The following is a 19,393-nucleotide window of genomic DNA, read 5'->3' on the forward strand; positions in this document are numbered from 1 at the left end:
CTGGGACATTATACAAGAATGCTATGAAGGGATCTGGGTGATGACTGTATCATTGTGTTGTCAGGTTCCTATAAGGTTTCAGGATGTCACCGTCTATTTCTCCATGGAGGAATGGGAGTATTTAGAAGGACACAAAGATCTGTACAAGGATGTCATGATGGAGGATCACCGGCCCCTCACATCACCAGGTAATAGACATAACTACATGACTAAATACACATGTCTTCTCATTATCTGTATGTAAAGGATGGATTCAGTCACTGGATGTGTTTACTACTGTTGGAAATTGGCTACAACAACACAAAACTTCTTGAAGCAACTTCTTCTTCAGAAGTTCTTTTTTTTAAGCCTCATTCACACATTAGTGTTTTGTCAGTGATTTCCATCAGTGATTTTGAGCCAAAAACAGGATTTGAGCCTCCACAGACAAAGGTATAGGGGAAAATCTGTACCGGTTCTGTGTTTAGAATCTCACCTGGTTTTGGCTTAAAATCTCTGATGGAAATCTGAAGATCAGCCAGACCTCATTGAAATCAATGTAAAATGTAGGCAGATTATGGCATAGGTAAATGGAAGTGAATTACAGCCGTGGTAAAAGGCAGCGCTCTGTTATAAGTCCTGGACACAGTCCTTTATACCTCAGAGAACAAAGGAATAATATATATTTTAATTGAAGTTTTCCGCAGTGTGTCGCTGTACGTAGACTTCAGTGTTTTACACACAGATTCCATCATTCCATCATTATTATATGTAACCATGGATCTACACAAGTTACACCGACAACAACTGCTAATTGGATAAAAGTTCCTTATCACTATCTCTTGTTGCATAAATATTTTGTTCCTGGGGCTTTCCATTAATCCTCTCCAATTCAAGTACCAATCTCCATTTTTCTTTCCAAAGAATCCCATGGTCCATAAAGCCAAGATCGGCTCTTTCATTTATCACCGGTCCAACACCAAGGATCGATCCTGATCATAAACATGCAAATGGTTAGTTTTAATAGACAAATACATTTATCTTGGCCAAGGCTTCCACTTCTAGTGCAAATATTATCTACCTTATAAAGGTCACCATTCCATCATAACATCTTTAATCGATTACTTAAAGGCCTCTATTTTCTCAGCAAAAGTAGTCGGTACTAAAAGTACTCAGTATTCACTTCAAAATGGTGATTAACTCTTTAGCTAACCCCCCCTTTGAGGTGTAAACACAAGAGGGTCCTTTACTATTCTGAAATAAGCCTAAATTAGACGTATTTCAGGCACATATGTCGGTGTAATGGGGGCAGCAGGTCTACAATTGTCGACGTGGAGTGGGCAGGGAAGAGAATGGGCCGGCAGGCCCATCTCATTTACCATTTTCTACAAATGTTTCAGGTGTAGAAATGGGTCTACATGTAATATAACTTGGAAGCTGTCTTACATATAGAACTGGTGCTGGAAGCCCTGAAGTTACTGAGAGGGCTGTGCCTTTTCATAACTTTGGTGGAACCACCACCAGCTTAGGGCAGGTCTTAAAACACAGGTCTTAATAAATGTGCCCCAAGATGTATACCTAAGACAACATGGCTGACCATCCAATCTAATACTGATTCTGCAACACCTACAGTAAAGGAAGAGAGAACAACACCCAAGAGATGTCCCAGTCCTCTTCTTCCACAGGATAATTCAGGAGAACATCACTATGTCCCACAGGATGGTCAGGTAGATGGTTATAAGGGCATCATGTTGGAGGATCACCAGCCCCTTACATCACCAGGTAAAAGACATGACTAAATACACACGTCCTCTCATTATCTGTATGTAAGGAATGAATTCAGTCACTTGATGTGTTTCCTACAGATAAGGAAGAGGGAAGAACACCGGAGAGATGTCCCTGTCCTCTTCTTCTACAGGATGGGTCAGAAGAATGTCACAATGTCTCACAGGATGATCAGGTAGATGGAGATAAGGTCTCATGAAATGTCCCCTATGATCTGTAGAAGGCTGTGAAGATCTTGTGTTCAGTCTTGTTTTATCCACCAGTATTAGATGATTTATCCCTGTATAAGGAGAAAGGTGGAGATGACAGGATTACAGCTGACCATAGACTTTACACGTTGTCTGGATCTTCTCACTATTTTCTGCCTGTATAGACTTTTAATCCTTTCAACCCTCGGCCAGCTTTCACATTCCTGATCAGGCCATTTTTTCCGCAAATCTAGCATTACTTTATGTGGTGATAACCTGAAAACACTTTTACTAATCCAAGTCATTCTGAGATTGTTTTCTCGCCACATATTGTACTTCATGACAGTGGTAAAAGTGAGTAAAAAAAAAAATCATTTTTATTTATAAAAAATACCAAATTTTCCAAAAATGTGAAAAAATGTCAAATTTCAAAATTTCAATTTCTCTACTTTTATAATAGATAGTAATAACTCCAAAAATAGTTATTACTTTGCATTCCCCATATGTCTACTTCATGTTTAGCTAATTTTGTGAATGCCATTTTACTTTTTGGGGGGATGTTAGAAGGCTTAGAAGTTTAGAAGCAAATCTTGAAATTTTTCAGAAAATTTCCAAAACCCACTTTTTAAGGACCAGTTCAGTTCTGAAGTCACTTTGTGGGGCTTACATAGAGGAAACCACCCATAAATGACCCCATTGTAGAAAATACACCCCTTAAGCTACTTAAAACTGATTTTACAAACTTTGTTAACCCTTTAGGTGTTCCACAAGAATTAAAGGAAAATGGAGATGAAATTTCAAAAATTCACTTTTTTGGCAGATTTTCCATTTTAATCCAATTTTGTCTTTAATGCATCAAGGGTTAACAGCTAAACAAAACTAAATATTTATTACCCTGATTCTGCGGTTTACAGAAACACCCCACATATGGTCGTAAACGTATGTAAGGGCACACGGCAGGGCGCAGAAGGAAAGTAACGCCATAAGGTTTTTGGAAGGCAGATTTTGCTGGACTGGTTTTTAAATGCCATGTCCCATTTTAAGTTCCCCTGATGCAGCCCTTACAATAGAAACTTACAAAAAGGGACCCCATTTTGGAAACTAGGGAATGAGGTGCCAGTTTTATTGGTACTATTTTGGGGTACATATTAATTTTAATTGCTTTATATTACGTTTTTTGTGAGGCAAGATAACCAAAAAAGGTTTTGGCACCGCTCAAATTTTTTATTTTTTTTAACATTTATCTGACAGGTTAGATCATGTGCTATTTTTATAGAGCAGGTTCTTGCAGACGCAATGATATTAAATATGTCTACTTTCTTTGTTTGTTGGTTTCAGTTTTACATAATAAAGCATTTTTGAAAAAAATATATTTTTTTGTGTCTCCATTTTCTGAACGACTTTTTTTTTTTTTTTCTGCCAATCGTCTTGTGCAGGGGCTCATTTTTTGCAGGAACTTTTGCAGGAGTTGAGGTTTTTATTGGTACCATTTTTGGGTACATATGATTTTTTGATCATTCATTATTACACTTTATAGGGCAAGGTGACCAAAAAATTGGTAATTATGGCAGTTTTTATTTATTTATTTATTGTTACAGCGCTCACCTGGGGGTTAGGTCATGTGATATTTTTATAGAACAGATCGTTACAGATGTGGCAATAACTAATATGAATGCTTTTTCTTATTTATATAAGTTTTACACAATAATAGCATTTTTGAAACAAAACAAATTATTTTTTAGTGTCTAGTCTGAAAGCCATAGCTTTTTTCTTTTTTGACCATTAGGTAGGGTTTTATTTTTTTGCAGAATGAGGTGACGGTTTCATTGGTTTTATTTTGGGGGCCTTTTTGGTCGCTTGATGTTGCAGTTTTTGTGATGTAAGGTGAGAAAAATTGCATTTTTTTATACAGTTTTTAATTTTTACTCTGTACACCTGAGGGCTTAGGTCATGTGATATTTTTATAGAGCTGGTTGTTACGGACGCGGGAATACCTAATATGTATACTTTTTTTATATACAGGTCCTTCTCAAAAAATGTGCATATTGTGATAAAGTTCATTATTTTCTGTAATGTACTGATAAACATTAGACTTTCATATATTTTAGATTCATTACACGCCAACTGAAGTAGTTCAAGCCTTTTATTGTTTTAATATTGATGATTTTGGCATACAGCTCATGAAAACCCCAAATTCCTATCTCAAAAAATTAGCATATCATGAAATGGTTCTCTAAACGAGCTATTAACCTAATCATCTGAATCAACTAATTAACTCTAAACACCTGCAAAAGTTTCCTGAGGCTTTTAAAAACTCCCAGCCTGGTTCATTACTCAAAACCGCAATCATAGGTAAGACTGCCGACCTGACTGCTGTCCAGAAGGCCATCATTGACACCCTCAAGCAAGAGGGTAAGACACAGAAAGAAATTTCTGAACGAATAGGCTGTTCCCAGAGTGCTGTATCAAGGCACCTCAGTGGGAAGTCTGTGGGAAGAAAAAAGTGTGGCAGAAAACGCTGCACAACGAGAAGAGGTGACCGGACCCTGAGGAAGATTGTGGAGAAGGACCGATTCCAGACCTTGGGGGACCTGCGGAAGCAGTGGACTGAGTCTGGAGTAGAAACATCCAGAGCCACCGTGTACAGGCGTGTGCAGGAAATGGGCTACAGGTGCCGCATTCCACAGGTCAAGCCACTTTTGAACCAGAAACAGCAGCAGAAGCGCCTGACCTGGGCTACAGAGAAGCAGCACTGGACTGTTGCATGTCATTCGGAAATCAAGGTGCCAGAGTCTGGAGGAAGACTGAGGAGAGGGAAATGCCAAAATGCCTGAAGTCCAGTGTCAAGTACCCACAGTCAGTGATGGTCTGGGGTGCCATGTCAGCTGCTGGTGTTGGTCCACTGTGTTTTTTATCAAGGGCAGGGTCAATGCAGCTAGCTATCAGGAGATTTTGGAGCACTTCATGCTTCCATCTGCTGAAAAGCTTTATGGAGATGAAGATTTCATTTTTCAGCACGACCTGGCACCTGCTCACAGTGCCAAAACCACTGGTAAATGGTTTACTGACCATGGTATTACTGTGCTCAATTGGCCTGCCAACTCTCCTGACCTGAACCCCATAGAGAATCTGTGGGATATTGGGAAGAGAAAGTTGAGAGACGCAAGACCCAACACTCTGGATGAGCTTAAGGCCGCTATCGAAGCATCCTGGGCCTCCATAACACCTCAGCAGTGCCACAGGCTGATTTCCTCCATGCCATGCCGCATTGAAGCAGTCATTTCTGCAAAAGGATTCCCGACCAAGTATTGAGTACATAACTGAACATAATTATTTGAAGGTTGACTTTTTTTGTATTAAAAACACTTTTCTTTTATTGGTCGGATGAAATATGCAAATTTTTTTAGATAGGAAATTTGGGTTTTCATGAGCTGTATGCCAAAATCATCAATATTAAAACAATAAAAGGCTTGAACTACTTCAGTTGGTGTGTAATGAATCTAAAATATATGAAAGTCTAATGTTTATCAGTACATTACAGAAAATAATGAACTTTATCACAATATGCAAATTTTTTGAGAAGGACCTGTATATATTTTCCTTTAACACAATAATAGCATATTTGAAACAAAAAATTAATTATGTTTCAGTGTCTCCATGTTATGAGAGCTATATTTTTTTTTTTTGTTGCTATTTTCTTATGTAGGGTCTCATTTTTTGCGGGATGAGGTGATGGTTAGATTGGTACTATTTTGGGCGGCATACACCTTTTTGATCGCTTGGTGTTGAACTTTTTTTTACACAGTTTTTATTTTAATTTTTTTATGGTGTTCACTGGACTGGTTGGCTCATGTGATATATTTATAGAAACGGTTGTTACGGACGCGGCGATACCTAATTTGTGTGTTTTTTGTTTTTTCTTTTTTTTCTTTTTTTTTATAGGAACCGTCTGATGACTTCTCCAACCGTCTGATGACTTCTAAAATTTTTCTTTCACAGCTTGTGAATCCGGGTGAAGATCTGAACAATATTAAGCCTACAGAAACATATTTGAGGGGTGATGAGCAGAGTACAGAGGACATTCCTACAGATAGCCGCCCAGGTGAGTAGTGACCACTAAGTAAAGCAGAGAGGTCTCTAAGATTCTGCTTATTCAAATAAAAAATTAAAATATATATTGTGCAATGTAGGAATAATGATATTGCAATTATTATTATTAATGATGAGTATATATGAAAGTATAAAGGAACAAAAATAAATATCACATACGGAGAGACTTGTACACAATAACAATTACTAATAATTACTACTAATAATAAAGTTACTCCCAAGACTATTTAGTAACTAAATACAAATTCCTATCTTTTTACAGTACAGTCTAATGACTATACAGAGGTCTTCTCATGTCTCTCCAGTCCCTGTCTTTGCTCTGGCCCCACCAGGTTTCCTCTTCTGTAGCACTTTTCTCTTCTCCTTCTTTATTCTGCTTCTTCCTTCCTTCCTCGTTAACAGCCAGTTCTAGCATTGTCTAGAACATGGCTTGGACAAATCTTTTTGGTTGTTCCTTATGTTTTTTTTAGCAATTTTCAGTGACCTCTTGAAGACTGATAGAAGCAGCTGGAATGTTGGGATTTTCCAGCATTTTCCTGCCCCACTAGCCATGTACCACCTACTGGACAATTGTCAGTGTTAAGGGAAATATGGCTTTCGGCCAGAACCTCATCCTGATGACCACACAAATATGCCTAATAATTGGACCCAGTGGTATTCACCCATTCAGTATGGCCAGTAGCATTGTGTCCCTTGTTAGCATATCTAAGGCAGTTGAACAACATCCTCTTGACCAAGAGATGGGGGGAGATATTTGGGTGGTCACAGGGTGGAGTCGATGGTGGGGGGCTGGGACACAGGAAGATATAGGTGAAAGTTGGGAGTGAGGCAGGTCTCTCTCTTCCTGCCACCCACTGGAATAACAGCATTTTAGGAGCAAGCTAAGTTATATTTGTGCGTATGTGGGTATGTATATAAGTATAATATCCCAGTAGACTTTATATGTGTACATATAGATATTTGTAGACGGCGATTGTATTACCAATAGATTATATATGCTGTTTATGCAGGAGTCTCTATATGTACATATACTAATGGTCAGGTATTGGATGTGAGTTGGTTAGAAGAGTAGATCCAGTAGACTGTATATTGGTGGACTCTGGATATACTGTATATACATACACATTATTAGCCACATTTGCTTAGCATCCAGGGTGGGCAGGAACTGAGGTGGCTGTGTGTGGTGGTGTCCTCTATGTATTGTGTTATCTGTATCCTTATGTATAATGTCCATTGCTTTGTCATCTCTATGTTATCAGTAAACTATTTTTATATATAAGTATCTGCGAGGCTTGTGTGTTGCTCCTGGGGTATATGAAGGACTGGAAGAGGTGTAATTATACACAGGATATTCGGGTTGTATGGGAAACAAGTGCAACATGCTAGGAATAGAATAGAAGGGATGGAAAATGGAGATATACATAAATCTCCATTTTCCAAGAAGCAAAAATCCCCTCTTCAGTCAGCCATTCTTTAGACAATTGACAACTACAGTACCTTTGATATGCTAATAGTCAGTTGTCCAGATAAACAGTAGTCGCTCACACTGGCTTTGAGAGGACAAGTTTAGGCACTAATTACCAGGAAGTTGCTGAAAACATGATACCAATACAATATATGACTTACATTATTTTACTCTAAATTCTTAAAAATCTGTATTAATCTGTATTTCTCACATGTGCATAAATAAATTCACCAACACTACTTGACATGCTATCAATAGGGTAATTAAAATGTATTCAAAACTGTGTTTACAAACTTTGCTAACCCTTTAGGTGTTCCACAAGAGTTAATGGCAGATGGAGAAACAATTTTGGAATTTCTTTTTTGGGGAAAATTTTCAATTTTAATCCATTTTTTCCAGTAATAATAAAGTAAGGGTTAACTGCCAAACATAACTCAATATGGGTGGCCCTGATTCTGTAGTTTGCAAAAACACCCCATATGTGGTCCTAAACTACTGCTTGGCCAAACGGGAGGACATAGAAGGAGGGGAACGCCATATGGGTTTTGGAAGGCAGATTTTGCTGGACATATAGTGTTCGGTCCGCAACTATGTATCTATTGTGTCCCTCACTGCTGATTACACAGTTACTATATTCATTCCGTCTTTCTAATCTGGCCCTCACACAGGTTCAGCGTCTGCAGATCACCTCTCCCTAGTCCATCTTCAGCCCTGCGATCCTTATTAAAATCTTACAGACACAGCTCCCCCAACATGTTTCACCGCAAACACGGCGTCTTCAGGGGGATGGAGCTACTATCAACCAACCTGAAGATGGACTAGGGAGAGGTGATCTGCAGACGCTGAACCTGTGTGAGGGCCAGATTAGAAAGACGGAATGAATATAGTAACTGTGTAATCAGCAGTGAGGGACACAATAGATACATAGTTGCGGACCGAACACTATTACCAAGTACGGCGTTTGCCTGGTGTCGGGGTGACACCTACTGGCACTGAAGTGTCATTACACAATTAAATACAGAGAAGTCCATGATATCTATGAGAGAATGTCCCTCTGATTAATCGGACAATAGGAATACTGAGCCCACAGGTCCAAGCCCTCCATATACATTTTAAAAGAGTGTGTTTTTTTGTTTTTTGTATGTTAAATATAGTATTTAATAAAAGGAAAATAAAAGTTATATTTTAATATAAGACCAGAAACAGGAATTATAGTCAGCAGACTATTGGAATATTGAACAGCCAAACAAAACTCAATATGGGTGGCCTGATTATGTAGTTTGCAGAAACACCCCATATGTGGTCGTAAACTACTATTTGGCTAAACGGCAGGACATAGAAGAAGGGGAACGCCATATGGTTTTTGGAAGGCAGATTTTGCAGGACTGGTTTTGTTTATACCATGTCCCATTTCAAGTTCCCCGGTGCACCCCTAGAATAGAAATTCCCCAAAAGTGACTCCATCTAAGAAAGTATACCCCTCAAGGTATTCAAAACTGGGTTTACAAACATTGTCAACCCTTTAGGTGTTCCACAAGAGTTAATGGCAGATGGAGAGAAAAAATTGGAATTTCTTTTTTTTTGAAAATTTTCCATTTTAACCCTTACTTTATTACTGGAAAAAATGGGTTAACAGCCAAACAAAACTCAATATGGGTTGCCCTGATTATGTAGTTTGCAGAAACAGCCCATATGTGGTCGTAAACTACTATTTGGCTAAACGGCAGGACATAGAAGAAGGGGAACGCCATATGGTTTTTGGAAGGCAGATTTTGCTGTACTGGTTTATTTACACCATGTACCCTTTCAAGCCCCCTGCTGCACCCCTAGAGTAGAAACTCCATAAAAGTGACCCCATCTAGGAAACTACGGGAAAAAGGTGGTTGTTGTTTTGGGACTATTTTAGTGTAAATATGATTTTTGGTTGCTCTATATTACACTTTTTAGTGGCAAGGTAACAAAAAATTTAAATTCTAAAATTGTTTCTACATTCGCTATTTAGTTTTGTGGAACACCTAAAGGGTTAACAAAGTTTGTAAAGTAACTTTTGAATACCTTGAGGGGTGTAGTTTCTTAGATTGGGTCACTTTTTTGGAGTTTCTAGTCTAGGCTACATCAGGGGGGCTTCTAATGGGACATGGTGTAAATAAACCAGTCCATCAAAATCTGCCTTCCAGAAACCATATGGCGTTCCCTTCATTCTATGCCCTGCCGTGTGGCTATATAGCCATTTACGTCCACATATGGGGTGTTTCTGCAAACTACAGAATCAGGGCAATAAATATTTAGTTTTGTTTGGCTGTTAACCCTTGATTTATTACGAGGAAAAAAAGATTCAACGTTTGGCACCGTTTGGCATTTTTAACGCTGTTCATTCGAGGGGTTTGGTCAAAGTTATTTTTATACGGCAAATTCTTACGGACGCGCGATACCTAATATGTCTACATTTTAAAATGTATTTAGATTTTACACTATATTATCATTTTAGGAACCCAAAAAAAATATTTTAGTATCTCCATAGCCTGGGAGCTACAGATTTTTTTTTTTGGGCGACTATCTAATGTAGGGGCTCAATTTTTGCGGGATGAGATGGCGGTTTTATTGGCACTAATTGAGGGTACATATGACATTTTGATCGCTCGCTATTACACTTTTTGCGATGTTAGGTGACAAAAAATAGATTTTTTTTCACTCTTTTTTTAATTTATTTTTTAACGCTGTTCATCCGGGGGGGGGGGGGGGATTATAAAAATTTAGTACTCCATGGAAGTGTGATACTCCCTGAAGCAATCAATAACGCAGAGGCCCAGATGATCGGGGCAAGTGTCACATTGTGTGGTGGTGTCCTTCCGTTTCCCCCTCCTGTGAAACACTCTGCATCTTTTTTTGGTTCATCCCTTGTTTCCAGTATGGGGGACCACACCTGAAAAATGTTGGCCAGGGACGATCCTGCGCCTCCAATTCCCGAGGTACTCCGACCTGCTCTTTCCCGGTCTGAAAAAATCAGGTCCTTGAGGACAGGCTCAGAGAATTGGAGGAACGTCCCTGTATTGCCAGCACTTCGGTATAGTACAAAAGTGTTGTACAAGGCAACCTGTACCAAGTAGACCGCAACTTTTTTCTACCATGCCCGGGTTTTGCGCATGGCATTATATGGCTTGAGGACTTGATCAGAGAGATCAACTCCTCCCATATACCAATTGTAGTGGACGATACAATCGGGCTTGAAGACCGTTGCTGCGGTACCTCGCACAGGGACAGGGGTGATGCTGTTACCGTGGATTGTGGACAGCATAAGGACATCCCTCTTGTCCTTATACCTGACCAGCAAAAGGTTTCCACTGGTAAGGGCACGGGTCTCCCCCTGGGGATAGGTACCCGGAGGGGGAGGGCAGGGAGGCCGCGCTGATTTTTCCGCACGGTTCCACAAGCGGACGTGGATCTGGCAGCAAGGGACCTGAACAAGAGAATGCTAGTATAAAAGTTATCCACGTACAAGTGGTAACCCTTATCTAGCAATGGGTGCATAAGGTCCCACACGAGTTTCCCGCTAACACCCAGAGTGGGGGGACATTCTGGGGGTTCAATACGGGAATCTCGCCCATGGTACACACAAAATTTTTAAGTGTACCCTGAGGTACTCTCACATATTTTGTACATTTTCACGCCATACCTCGGCCGCTTAGTGGGAATGTATTGGCGGAAACTAAGTCTCCCCTTGAATGCAACGAGAGACTCATCAACCGCGACCTCCCTTCCAGGTACGTAGGCCTGCGCAAATTTGGCCCTGAAGTGATCAATGACCGGCCGTATCTTATACAGACGGTCATAGGCAGGATCACCTCGGGGGGGACATGCTGCATTATCTGCATAATGCAGGCATTTCCGGATGGCCTCAAACCGGGGGCGTGTCATGCCCATACTGTAGAGTGGGGTCTGGTAGAGGATGTCCCCACTCCAGTATTGCCTGACACTGGGTTTTGCACTAGACTCATGTGCAGCACGAGGCCCCAAAACGTCCTAATCTCGGATGCACTGACTGGCGTCCAGCCACCGGGTCTAGCCAAATAGGAGCCCGGGTGCTGAGCAACAAACTGTTGGGCGTACAGGTTCGTCTGCTCCACCATCAGATTCACAAATGGGTCACTGAAAAAAAAAAAAAAAAAAGTCAATTTCAGTGAAGCCCACTGTGGGAATCTGGATTCCTGGATTGCCAACAAAATCCTGAATCTCAGGCTCAAAATCCACTGGGGGACACCAGCTTAGTGGTTGTCACGGAAGGTGTACAGGAAACTAGAAGACACAAAATGAATATCCGACTAACTGGATCCAAAACTAAGGAACATAAGGGAGAGCCCTGCATCAGACCTGGCACTCTCCCTGACTGCTCAGCCTATGCGAAAATCCCAATGGTAGATGATCGCATATCCTCGTACCTCGACTGTATAACACCTAAACACCCTATAATAGTGAGGGGACACGACCACCGGCTCCCTACACTTGATACGGAGGGAGTCAGGGTCACCTGGGATCCAGCAAACAGAAAAACACAAATGAATGAACAAAACTTATCTGTAGAAGACTCAGAAGTAGGATCAGCATGCACACACTCCAGGAAGGAATATAAACCGCAAAGTGAAGCAGTCTGGGAAGGGATTTAAAGGGATGCAATCAGTGCAACTACATGACAGCTGAGAGAGGCTAATGAGATGAGAAAATGAAAGCAAAACAAAAGGAAGCTCAAGGAGGAGGTTCTGAAAGACATCTGACAGAGATTCTCAGATGTCTGGTGGTGACAGTACCCCTCCTTCTACGAGTGGACTCCGGACACTCAGAGCCAACCTTCTCAAGATGGGACCTATGGAAAGCCCTGATGAGACGAGTGGCCTTAATGTCCGTCACTGGGACCCACATCCTCTCCTCAGGACCATAACCCTTCCAATGAACGAGGTACTGGAGAGAACCGCGGACAACACGAGAATCCACAATCCTAGAGACCTGAAATTCAAGATTACCATCAACCACAATCGGAGGAGGAGGCAAAGACGAGGGTATAATTGGTTGGAAATAAGGTTTTAATAAGGACTTATGAAAAACATTATGGATCTTCCAAGTCTGAGGAAGATCAAGACGGTAGGCAACAGGATTGATGACGGACAAGATTTTGTAAGGCCCAATAAACTTAGGACCCACTTCCAGGAGGGAACCTTCAATTTGATATTCTTAGTAGACAACCACACCAAATCACCAACATTCAGGTCCGGACCAGGCACACGTCTCTTATCCGCCACACGCTTATATCTCTCACTCATGCTCTTTAGATTATCCTGAATCTTTTGCCAAATAGATGACAAAGACGAGGAGAATCTGTCCTCATCAGGTAAACCAGAAGACCCCTCTCCAGAGAATGTCCCAAACTGCGGATGAAACCCATATGCACCAAAAAATGGTGACTTATCAGAGGACTCCTGGCGACGGTTTTTTAAAGCAAACTCAGCAAGGGACAAAAAAGAACACCAATCCTCCTGATTCTCCGCAACAAAACAGCGCAGATATGTCTCCAGATTCTGATTGACGCGCTCTGTCTGGCCATTCGACTGCGGGTGGAAAGCAGAAGAGAATGACAACCGAACCCCCAAGCGAGAACAGAAAGCCTTCCAGAATCTGGAAACAAACTGCGTGCCCCTATCAGAGACTATGTCTGAAGGAATACCATGCAATTTGACAATGTGATTAATAAATGCCTGCGCCAGCGTCTTAGCATTGGGCAAGCCAGGAAAAGGGATGAAATGCACCATTTTGCTAAAACGGTCCACCAGAATCACAGTCTTCCCCGAGGAACGAGGCAGGTCCGTAATGAAGTCCATGGACAGATGTGTCCAAGGACGGGAAGGAATGGGTAAGGGAAGGAGAGGACCTGATGGCCGTGAATGAGGGACTTTGGCACGAGCGCAGGTCTTGCAGGCTGCCACAAAACCCTCAACCGACTTACGAAGTGCCGGCCACCAGAATCTCAGAGCGATGAGATCCACTGTGGCTCTTGCCCCCGGGTGCCCAGCAAGGACAGTATCGTGGTGTTCTTTAAAAATCTTGTGTCTTAAAGCGAGAGGCACAAACAACCTCCCAGGAGGACAAAGATCAGGAGCCTCTGACTGGGCTACCTGAACCTCTGCCTCCAATTCAGGATAAAGAGCAGAGACCACCACACCTTCAGCCAAAATGGGACCCGGGTCTTCAAAATTCCCACCTCCCGGAAAACAACGTGACAAGGCATCCGCCTTCACATTCTTAACCCCAGGGCGGAACGTGACAACAAAATTAAACCTGGAAAAGAACAAAGACCATTTGGCCTGTCTCGGGTTCAGACGCTTGGCTGACTCCAAGTAGGCCAGATTCTTATGGTCAGTAAACACGGTAATAGGGTGTCTGGCTCCCTCTAGCCAATGGCGCCATTCCTCAAAAGCCAACTTGATGGCCAACAACTCCCTATCTCCCACATCGTAATTTCTCTCTGCGGAGGAGAGTTTCTTCGAGAAAAAGGCACACGGTTGCCATTTGGCAGGAGAGGGAACCTGAGACAAGACCGCACCCACACCCACCTCAGAAGCATCAACCTCAACTATGAAGGCTAGAGAAATATCAGGTTGTACCAAGATAGGAGCGGAAGCAAAACTCTCCTTGATATTAGAAAAGGCCTTACGCGCCTCTACCGACCAGGAGGAAAAATCTACCCCTAGTCATATCAGTGAGTGGTTTAACAACAGAGGAATAATTCAAAATAAACTTCCTGTAATAATTGGCAAAGCCCAAAAAATGCATCAGCGCCTTCAGATTCTCAGGAAGCTCCCATTCAAGCACAGCGCAGACCTTCTCGGGGTCCATGCGAAAACCAGAAGCGGAGAGAAGAAACCACAGAAATTGAATTTCTGGAACCGCAAACACACATTTTTCCAGTTTAGCGTACAATTTATTCTCCCGCAGGATGAGCAAGACCTGACGTAAGTGTTCCTTATGAGTTTTGAAATCAGGAGAAAAAAATCAAAATGTCATCTAGATACACTAATACAAATTTCCCCATTAAATGATAAAAAATGCTGTTCACAATATGCTGAAAGACGGCAGGAGCATTCATCAAACCAAAAGGCATAACCAAATTCTCAAAATGGCCCTCAGGGGTATTGAAGGCCATCTTTCATTCGTCTCCTTCTCTGACTCTGACCAGGTTGTATGCCCCTCTTAGATCCAACTTGGAAAAAACTTTTGCCCCAACAATCTGGTTAAACAGGTCCGGGATCAGAGGAAGCGGATAAGGGTCACGAATTGTGATACTGTTCAGCTCCCTGAAATCCAGACATGGTCTTAAAGAACCATCTTTTTTCTTAACAAAGAAAAAACCAGCGGCAACAGGTGACTTCGAGGGTCGTATGTGTCCTTTTCTCAGACTCTCAGAGATATAAGCACGCATAGCGACCCTTTCAGGTTGGGAGAGATTGTATAAACGAGATTTAGGCAGCTTGGCGCCTGGGGTGAGATTAATAGGGCAATCATACTCCCTGTGCGGGGGCAAGTCCTGAACACCAACCTCAGAAACAGATGTCGTGAGGCAATTCTCTCTGCAAAAGTCACTCCAACCATTTATTTGCCTCGCTTGCCAATCAACGGTGGGGTTATGTTTGGTGAGCCCGGGTAACCCCAACACTAGAGGAGTAGGAAACCCGCTAAGGACGAAACGTGACACATCCTCAACATGAGCATCACTCACAATCAAACGGATATTGTGAACTTTGCCCTTTAACGATTTCTGAGAAAGTGGAACGGAATCAATAGCAAAAACAGGTATAACCTTTCCCAAAGTGCATACCTGGAAACCATGAGTTATAGCAAATTGACTATCAATGAGATTGACAGCTGCTCCACTATCTACAAAAATCTCACAAAAAATGTTCTTGCTCTCTAGCGCCACCCTGGCAGGTAGGACAAAACGGGAACTACAAGCAAACGGAAAACCTTCAATTTCCGCATCAACCTTGCCAATAGTAACAGATGGAATGTTTTTAGAGGATTTTTTTCTTTTTGTTACTTTATTACTCTAAAAAAACTGCCTGAATCTTCTAGAGGGACAAACATTTGCCAAATGATTTATACCCCCACAACAGAAACAAACCTTCCCATGAGGGTTGAATCTTCTATTGTCAGAGGTAATCAAACCCAGCTGCATGGGCTCTTGCTCAGAAGGGACTGAGACCCCTGTGCACTGAATGAGACCGCCGCAATGTCCTGGGACTGACTATGACAGGGAGGAGTGATCTCTCCTCTCTCTCTAAGACGCCTGTCAATACAAACGGCCCGAGACATGGCAGAGTCCAAGGAGGTAGGTCTCTCATGAAAGGCAAATGCATCTTTCAATCCCTCTGAAAGACCATGGCAAAACCAGTATCAGCTGCCCATCTCCGAAATTCTGAACAGTATATCTCTGCGTACTGTTTACCCTGGCCTAAAAGACGTAGTCTAGACTCAGCCAAAGCAATACGATCTGGATCATCATATATCTGACCCAGGGCAAAAAATAATTCATCCACTGAACGGAAGGGCCGTGCCCCCACTGGCAGCGACAAGGCCCAGGACTGAGCGTTATCCCTGAGCAACGATATGATGATCCCCACCCTCCGCTCCTCATCACCAGAGGAATGGGGAAGTAGGCGAAAATGGAGTTTGCAAGCCTCTCTAAAATGAACAAAATTCTCACTACCCCCGGAGAACGTATCCGGAAGCGAGATTTTAGGCTCAGAACAAACTCCATGAACGTAAGCAGAAACGGTCACCTCAAACTGAGAGACAGTTTTCCGGAGATCTTCTACCTCCAGTGAAAGACCCTGCATGCGGTCAATCAAGGTTGAAACCGGATTCATGCTTAAGACGGTTTTGACGGTTTATAATGTCACGGAAGGTGTACAGGAAACTAGAAGACACAAAATGAATATCCGACTAACTGGATCCAAAACTAAGGAACAAAAGGGAGAGCCCTGCATCAGACCTGGCACTCTCCCTGACTGCTCAGCCTATGCGAAAATCCCAATGGTAGATGATCGCATATCCTCGTACCTCGACTGTATAACACCTGAACACCCTATAATAGTGAGGGGACACGACCACCGGCTCCCTACACTTGATACGGAGGGAGTCAGGGTCACCTGGGATCCAGCAAACAGAAAAACACAAATGAATGAACAAAACTTATCTGTAGAAGACTCAGAAGTAGGATCAGCATGCACACACTCCAGAAAGGAATATAAACCGCAAAGTGAAGCAGTCTGGGAAGGGATTTAAAGGGATGCAATCAGTGCAACTACATGACAGCTGAGAGAGGCTAACGAGATGAGAAAATGAAAGCAAAACAAAAGGAAGCTCAAGGAGGAGGTTCTGAAAGACATCTGACAGAGCTTCTCAGATGTCTGGTGGTGGCAGTGGTGGGCTGGTGGGGAGCGGGGTAAGTGGCAGTACTCCTGGGTGGGTCTAGGGTCTCACAGCTAAGTGCTGTGGACCCCAACCACCAGAAACAATAAATCAGATAAAGTTTTGTTTTGTTTTGTTCTCTCCCCTACTAACTCTTTCTTCTACTCCTGCCTAATCGTGCCTCTCCCTCACTGACCCTAACCTACCTGGAGGGTGATGGTTGCAGGAGGGTGATGGGTGCCGACGGGGGGATCGCAGGAGCTGGTGCAGAACGGTGCTGGACGGTGCAGGTGCAGCAGCAGGAAGAGGAGTGGAGAGAGGAGCTCCGGGAGTTTGAATTTCCCACCTCTCTCCCCGCACCAATCAGCACCAAGGACAGCACCGCCGCCCCCAAATGCTCGGACTGTGATTGGTGGTGTGTAATCACACCACCGATCACCTCCTTTTCCGGTTCATCGGGTCACCGGAGACCCGAATGGACCGGAAACGCAGCAAACCGCAGGTCTGAATTGACCTGCGGTTTGCTGCGATCGCCGATGCGGGGGGAGTCACATGACCCCCTCGGCGTTGTGACAGGATGCCCGCTGAATGATTTCAGCGGACATCCTGTTCCGATTAACCGCCACCGCGCCGCAATGTAGTTTTAAAGTTATGACGTACCGGTATGTCATGGGTCCTTAAGGACTCGGCAAACATGCCGTACCGGTACGTCCTAAGTCCTTAAAGGGTTAATGACCACCCATACGTCTTTTTACGGTGGTGACTAAGGGGCCTTAGGCTGGGCCATCGTAATAAAGCGCTGCACATGTCCCCCGTGCAGCAGGGAGCGGCGGTTCGGCTCTCACATGAGAGCCGTGGCCGTGCTCTAACAGCCCGGACTGGCAGGAGTGCCGATCCGGGTTGTTTAACACTTTACATGCTGCGGGCAATGTTGTCTGCCGCATGTAAAGTGCTGACAGAGGTAGCAGACTCCCTCTGTCTACCATCGGCACCCCGTAAATGCGATTGCAGGGTGCCGATGTGTATGAAGGCTTGCTGGGGTCTTGTGTAGGTGCCAGACCAGCCTTGAGTAATTTCCAGAGCTTAGGATATCGAAACAGTAGCTCATCCCAAACACTCCCAAAAAGACCAGGTGCTCACTCCATGGATCCACCCGAATCCAGAGAAAATGATGCAAAAAGTATGAATAATAGGAGGGCACTCAAAATATCCGGGACCACTAAAAAACAAATGTCTATTACCACATTTAATATAAAAAGTTAATAACATAAAATAGTACATACATGAGAGAAAATATAATATGGTTAAAGCATGATATGAATGTGCCCTCTTGGGCATAAAACGCCTGGATGGCACCAAGCAAGCAATGTGATGGTACCACACAGGTAATATAGCAGCTGCTCTTACAAGCTGTGGGCTAAGTCCTGGGTAGGTAATCTGGATCCCAATGTAATGTCCTCTGGGAATCTATATTGATGTTGGTCTATAAATTAGACTAGAACTTTGCTGTCTCTTTTTTTCTTTCAAGTCCCCCTGTCGAGTTCCTAAGGTGCTGATACCAATAGGTAGCCCCCTGGATCTCTATTGACTGGATTTGTGGGCAATCGCATGGTCGGACTCTAGGATCCAACATAGCACTAATCGAGCTGTTCCCTAACGAGCCACGTGTATCACGTAGTGTGCCGCCAGGTCATGTGGGACGCCACGTATCAGACCTAGAGACCACACGGGACGCCGCGGCGAAGCAAAGACTGTTTTCCATCTCTGCCAAGCAAAAGAAGAGGGGTAATATACCTTGCCCCATTGGGCTATATTTATCGATATACCATCGCTACGCTACCTATGGCAGTGCGGTCTAATTTATAGACCAACATCAATATAGATTCCCAGAGGACATTACATTGGGATCCAGATTACCTACCCAGGACTTAGCCCACAGCTTGTAAGAGCGGCTACTATAGTTTTATGCCCAAGAGGGCACATTCATACCACGCTTGTACCGTATTATATTTTATCTCATGTATGTACTATTTTTTGTTTTCTGGTGGTCCCGGATATTTTGAGTGACCTCCTATTATTCATACTTTGAGGAATTTACAGTATGCTGCGCCTCTCTGGCGCAGCCTGCTGGTCAATGTCAGAATAGCATTGACATTAAAATGCAATGCATTATAGGGATAATGCATTGCATTTTAAAATCAATCAAAAAGTTGTTTGTTATAGTCCCCTTGTGCGTGAAAATACGCTTTTCAATAAAAAAAATTGCAAAAAAAAACTATCTCCGCCATATGTTTGGAATTGCCACGTCCGTAACGACCCGGACTACATAAATATCACAAATTATGCCCTATGGTGAACGCCGTAAAAATAAAAAAAGACAGAATTGCAAATTTACTCTTAGTTGCCACCGAAA

The 19,393-nt window shown here is 42.8% G+C and overlaps 1 protein-coding gene across 1 annotated transcript in view; it reads left to right on the forward strand.

Moving 5' to 3' along the window:
- Positions 1-137: 137 nt before the first annotated feature.
- Positions 138-19,393, forward strand: part of LOC122940401 (zinc finger protein 585A-like) — a 245,560-nt gene continuing 226,304 nt past the window's right edge. Inside the window, exons 1-4 of the mRNA XM_044297067.1 lie at positions 138-188; positions 1,612-1,761; positions 1,845-1,939; positions 5,895-6,054. Coding sequence (XP_044153002.1) covers positions 155-188; positions 1,612-1,761; positions 1,845-1,939; positions 5,895-6,054 — 439 coding nt within the window. The 5' untranslated portion in view covers positions 138-154. The remainder of the gene's footprint in view (positions 189-1,611; positions 1,762-1,844; positions 1,940-5,894; positions 6,055-19,393) is intronic.

Source organism: Bufo gargarizans, chromosome 6 (genome assembly GCF_014858855.1).
Source record: "Bufo gargarizans isolate SCDJY-AF-19 chromosome 6, ASM1485885v1, whole genome shotgun sequence".
NCBI lineage: Eukaryota > Metazoa > Chordata > Amphibia > Anura > Bufonidae > Bufo > Bufo gargarizans.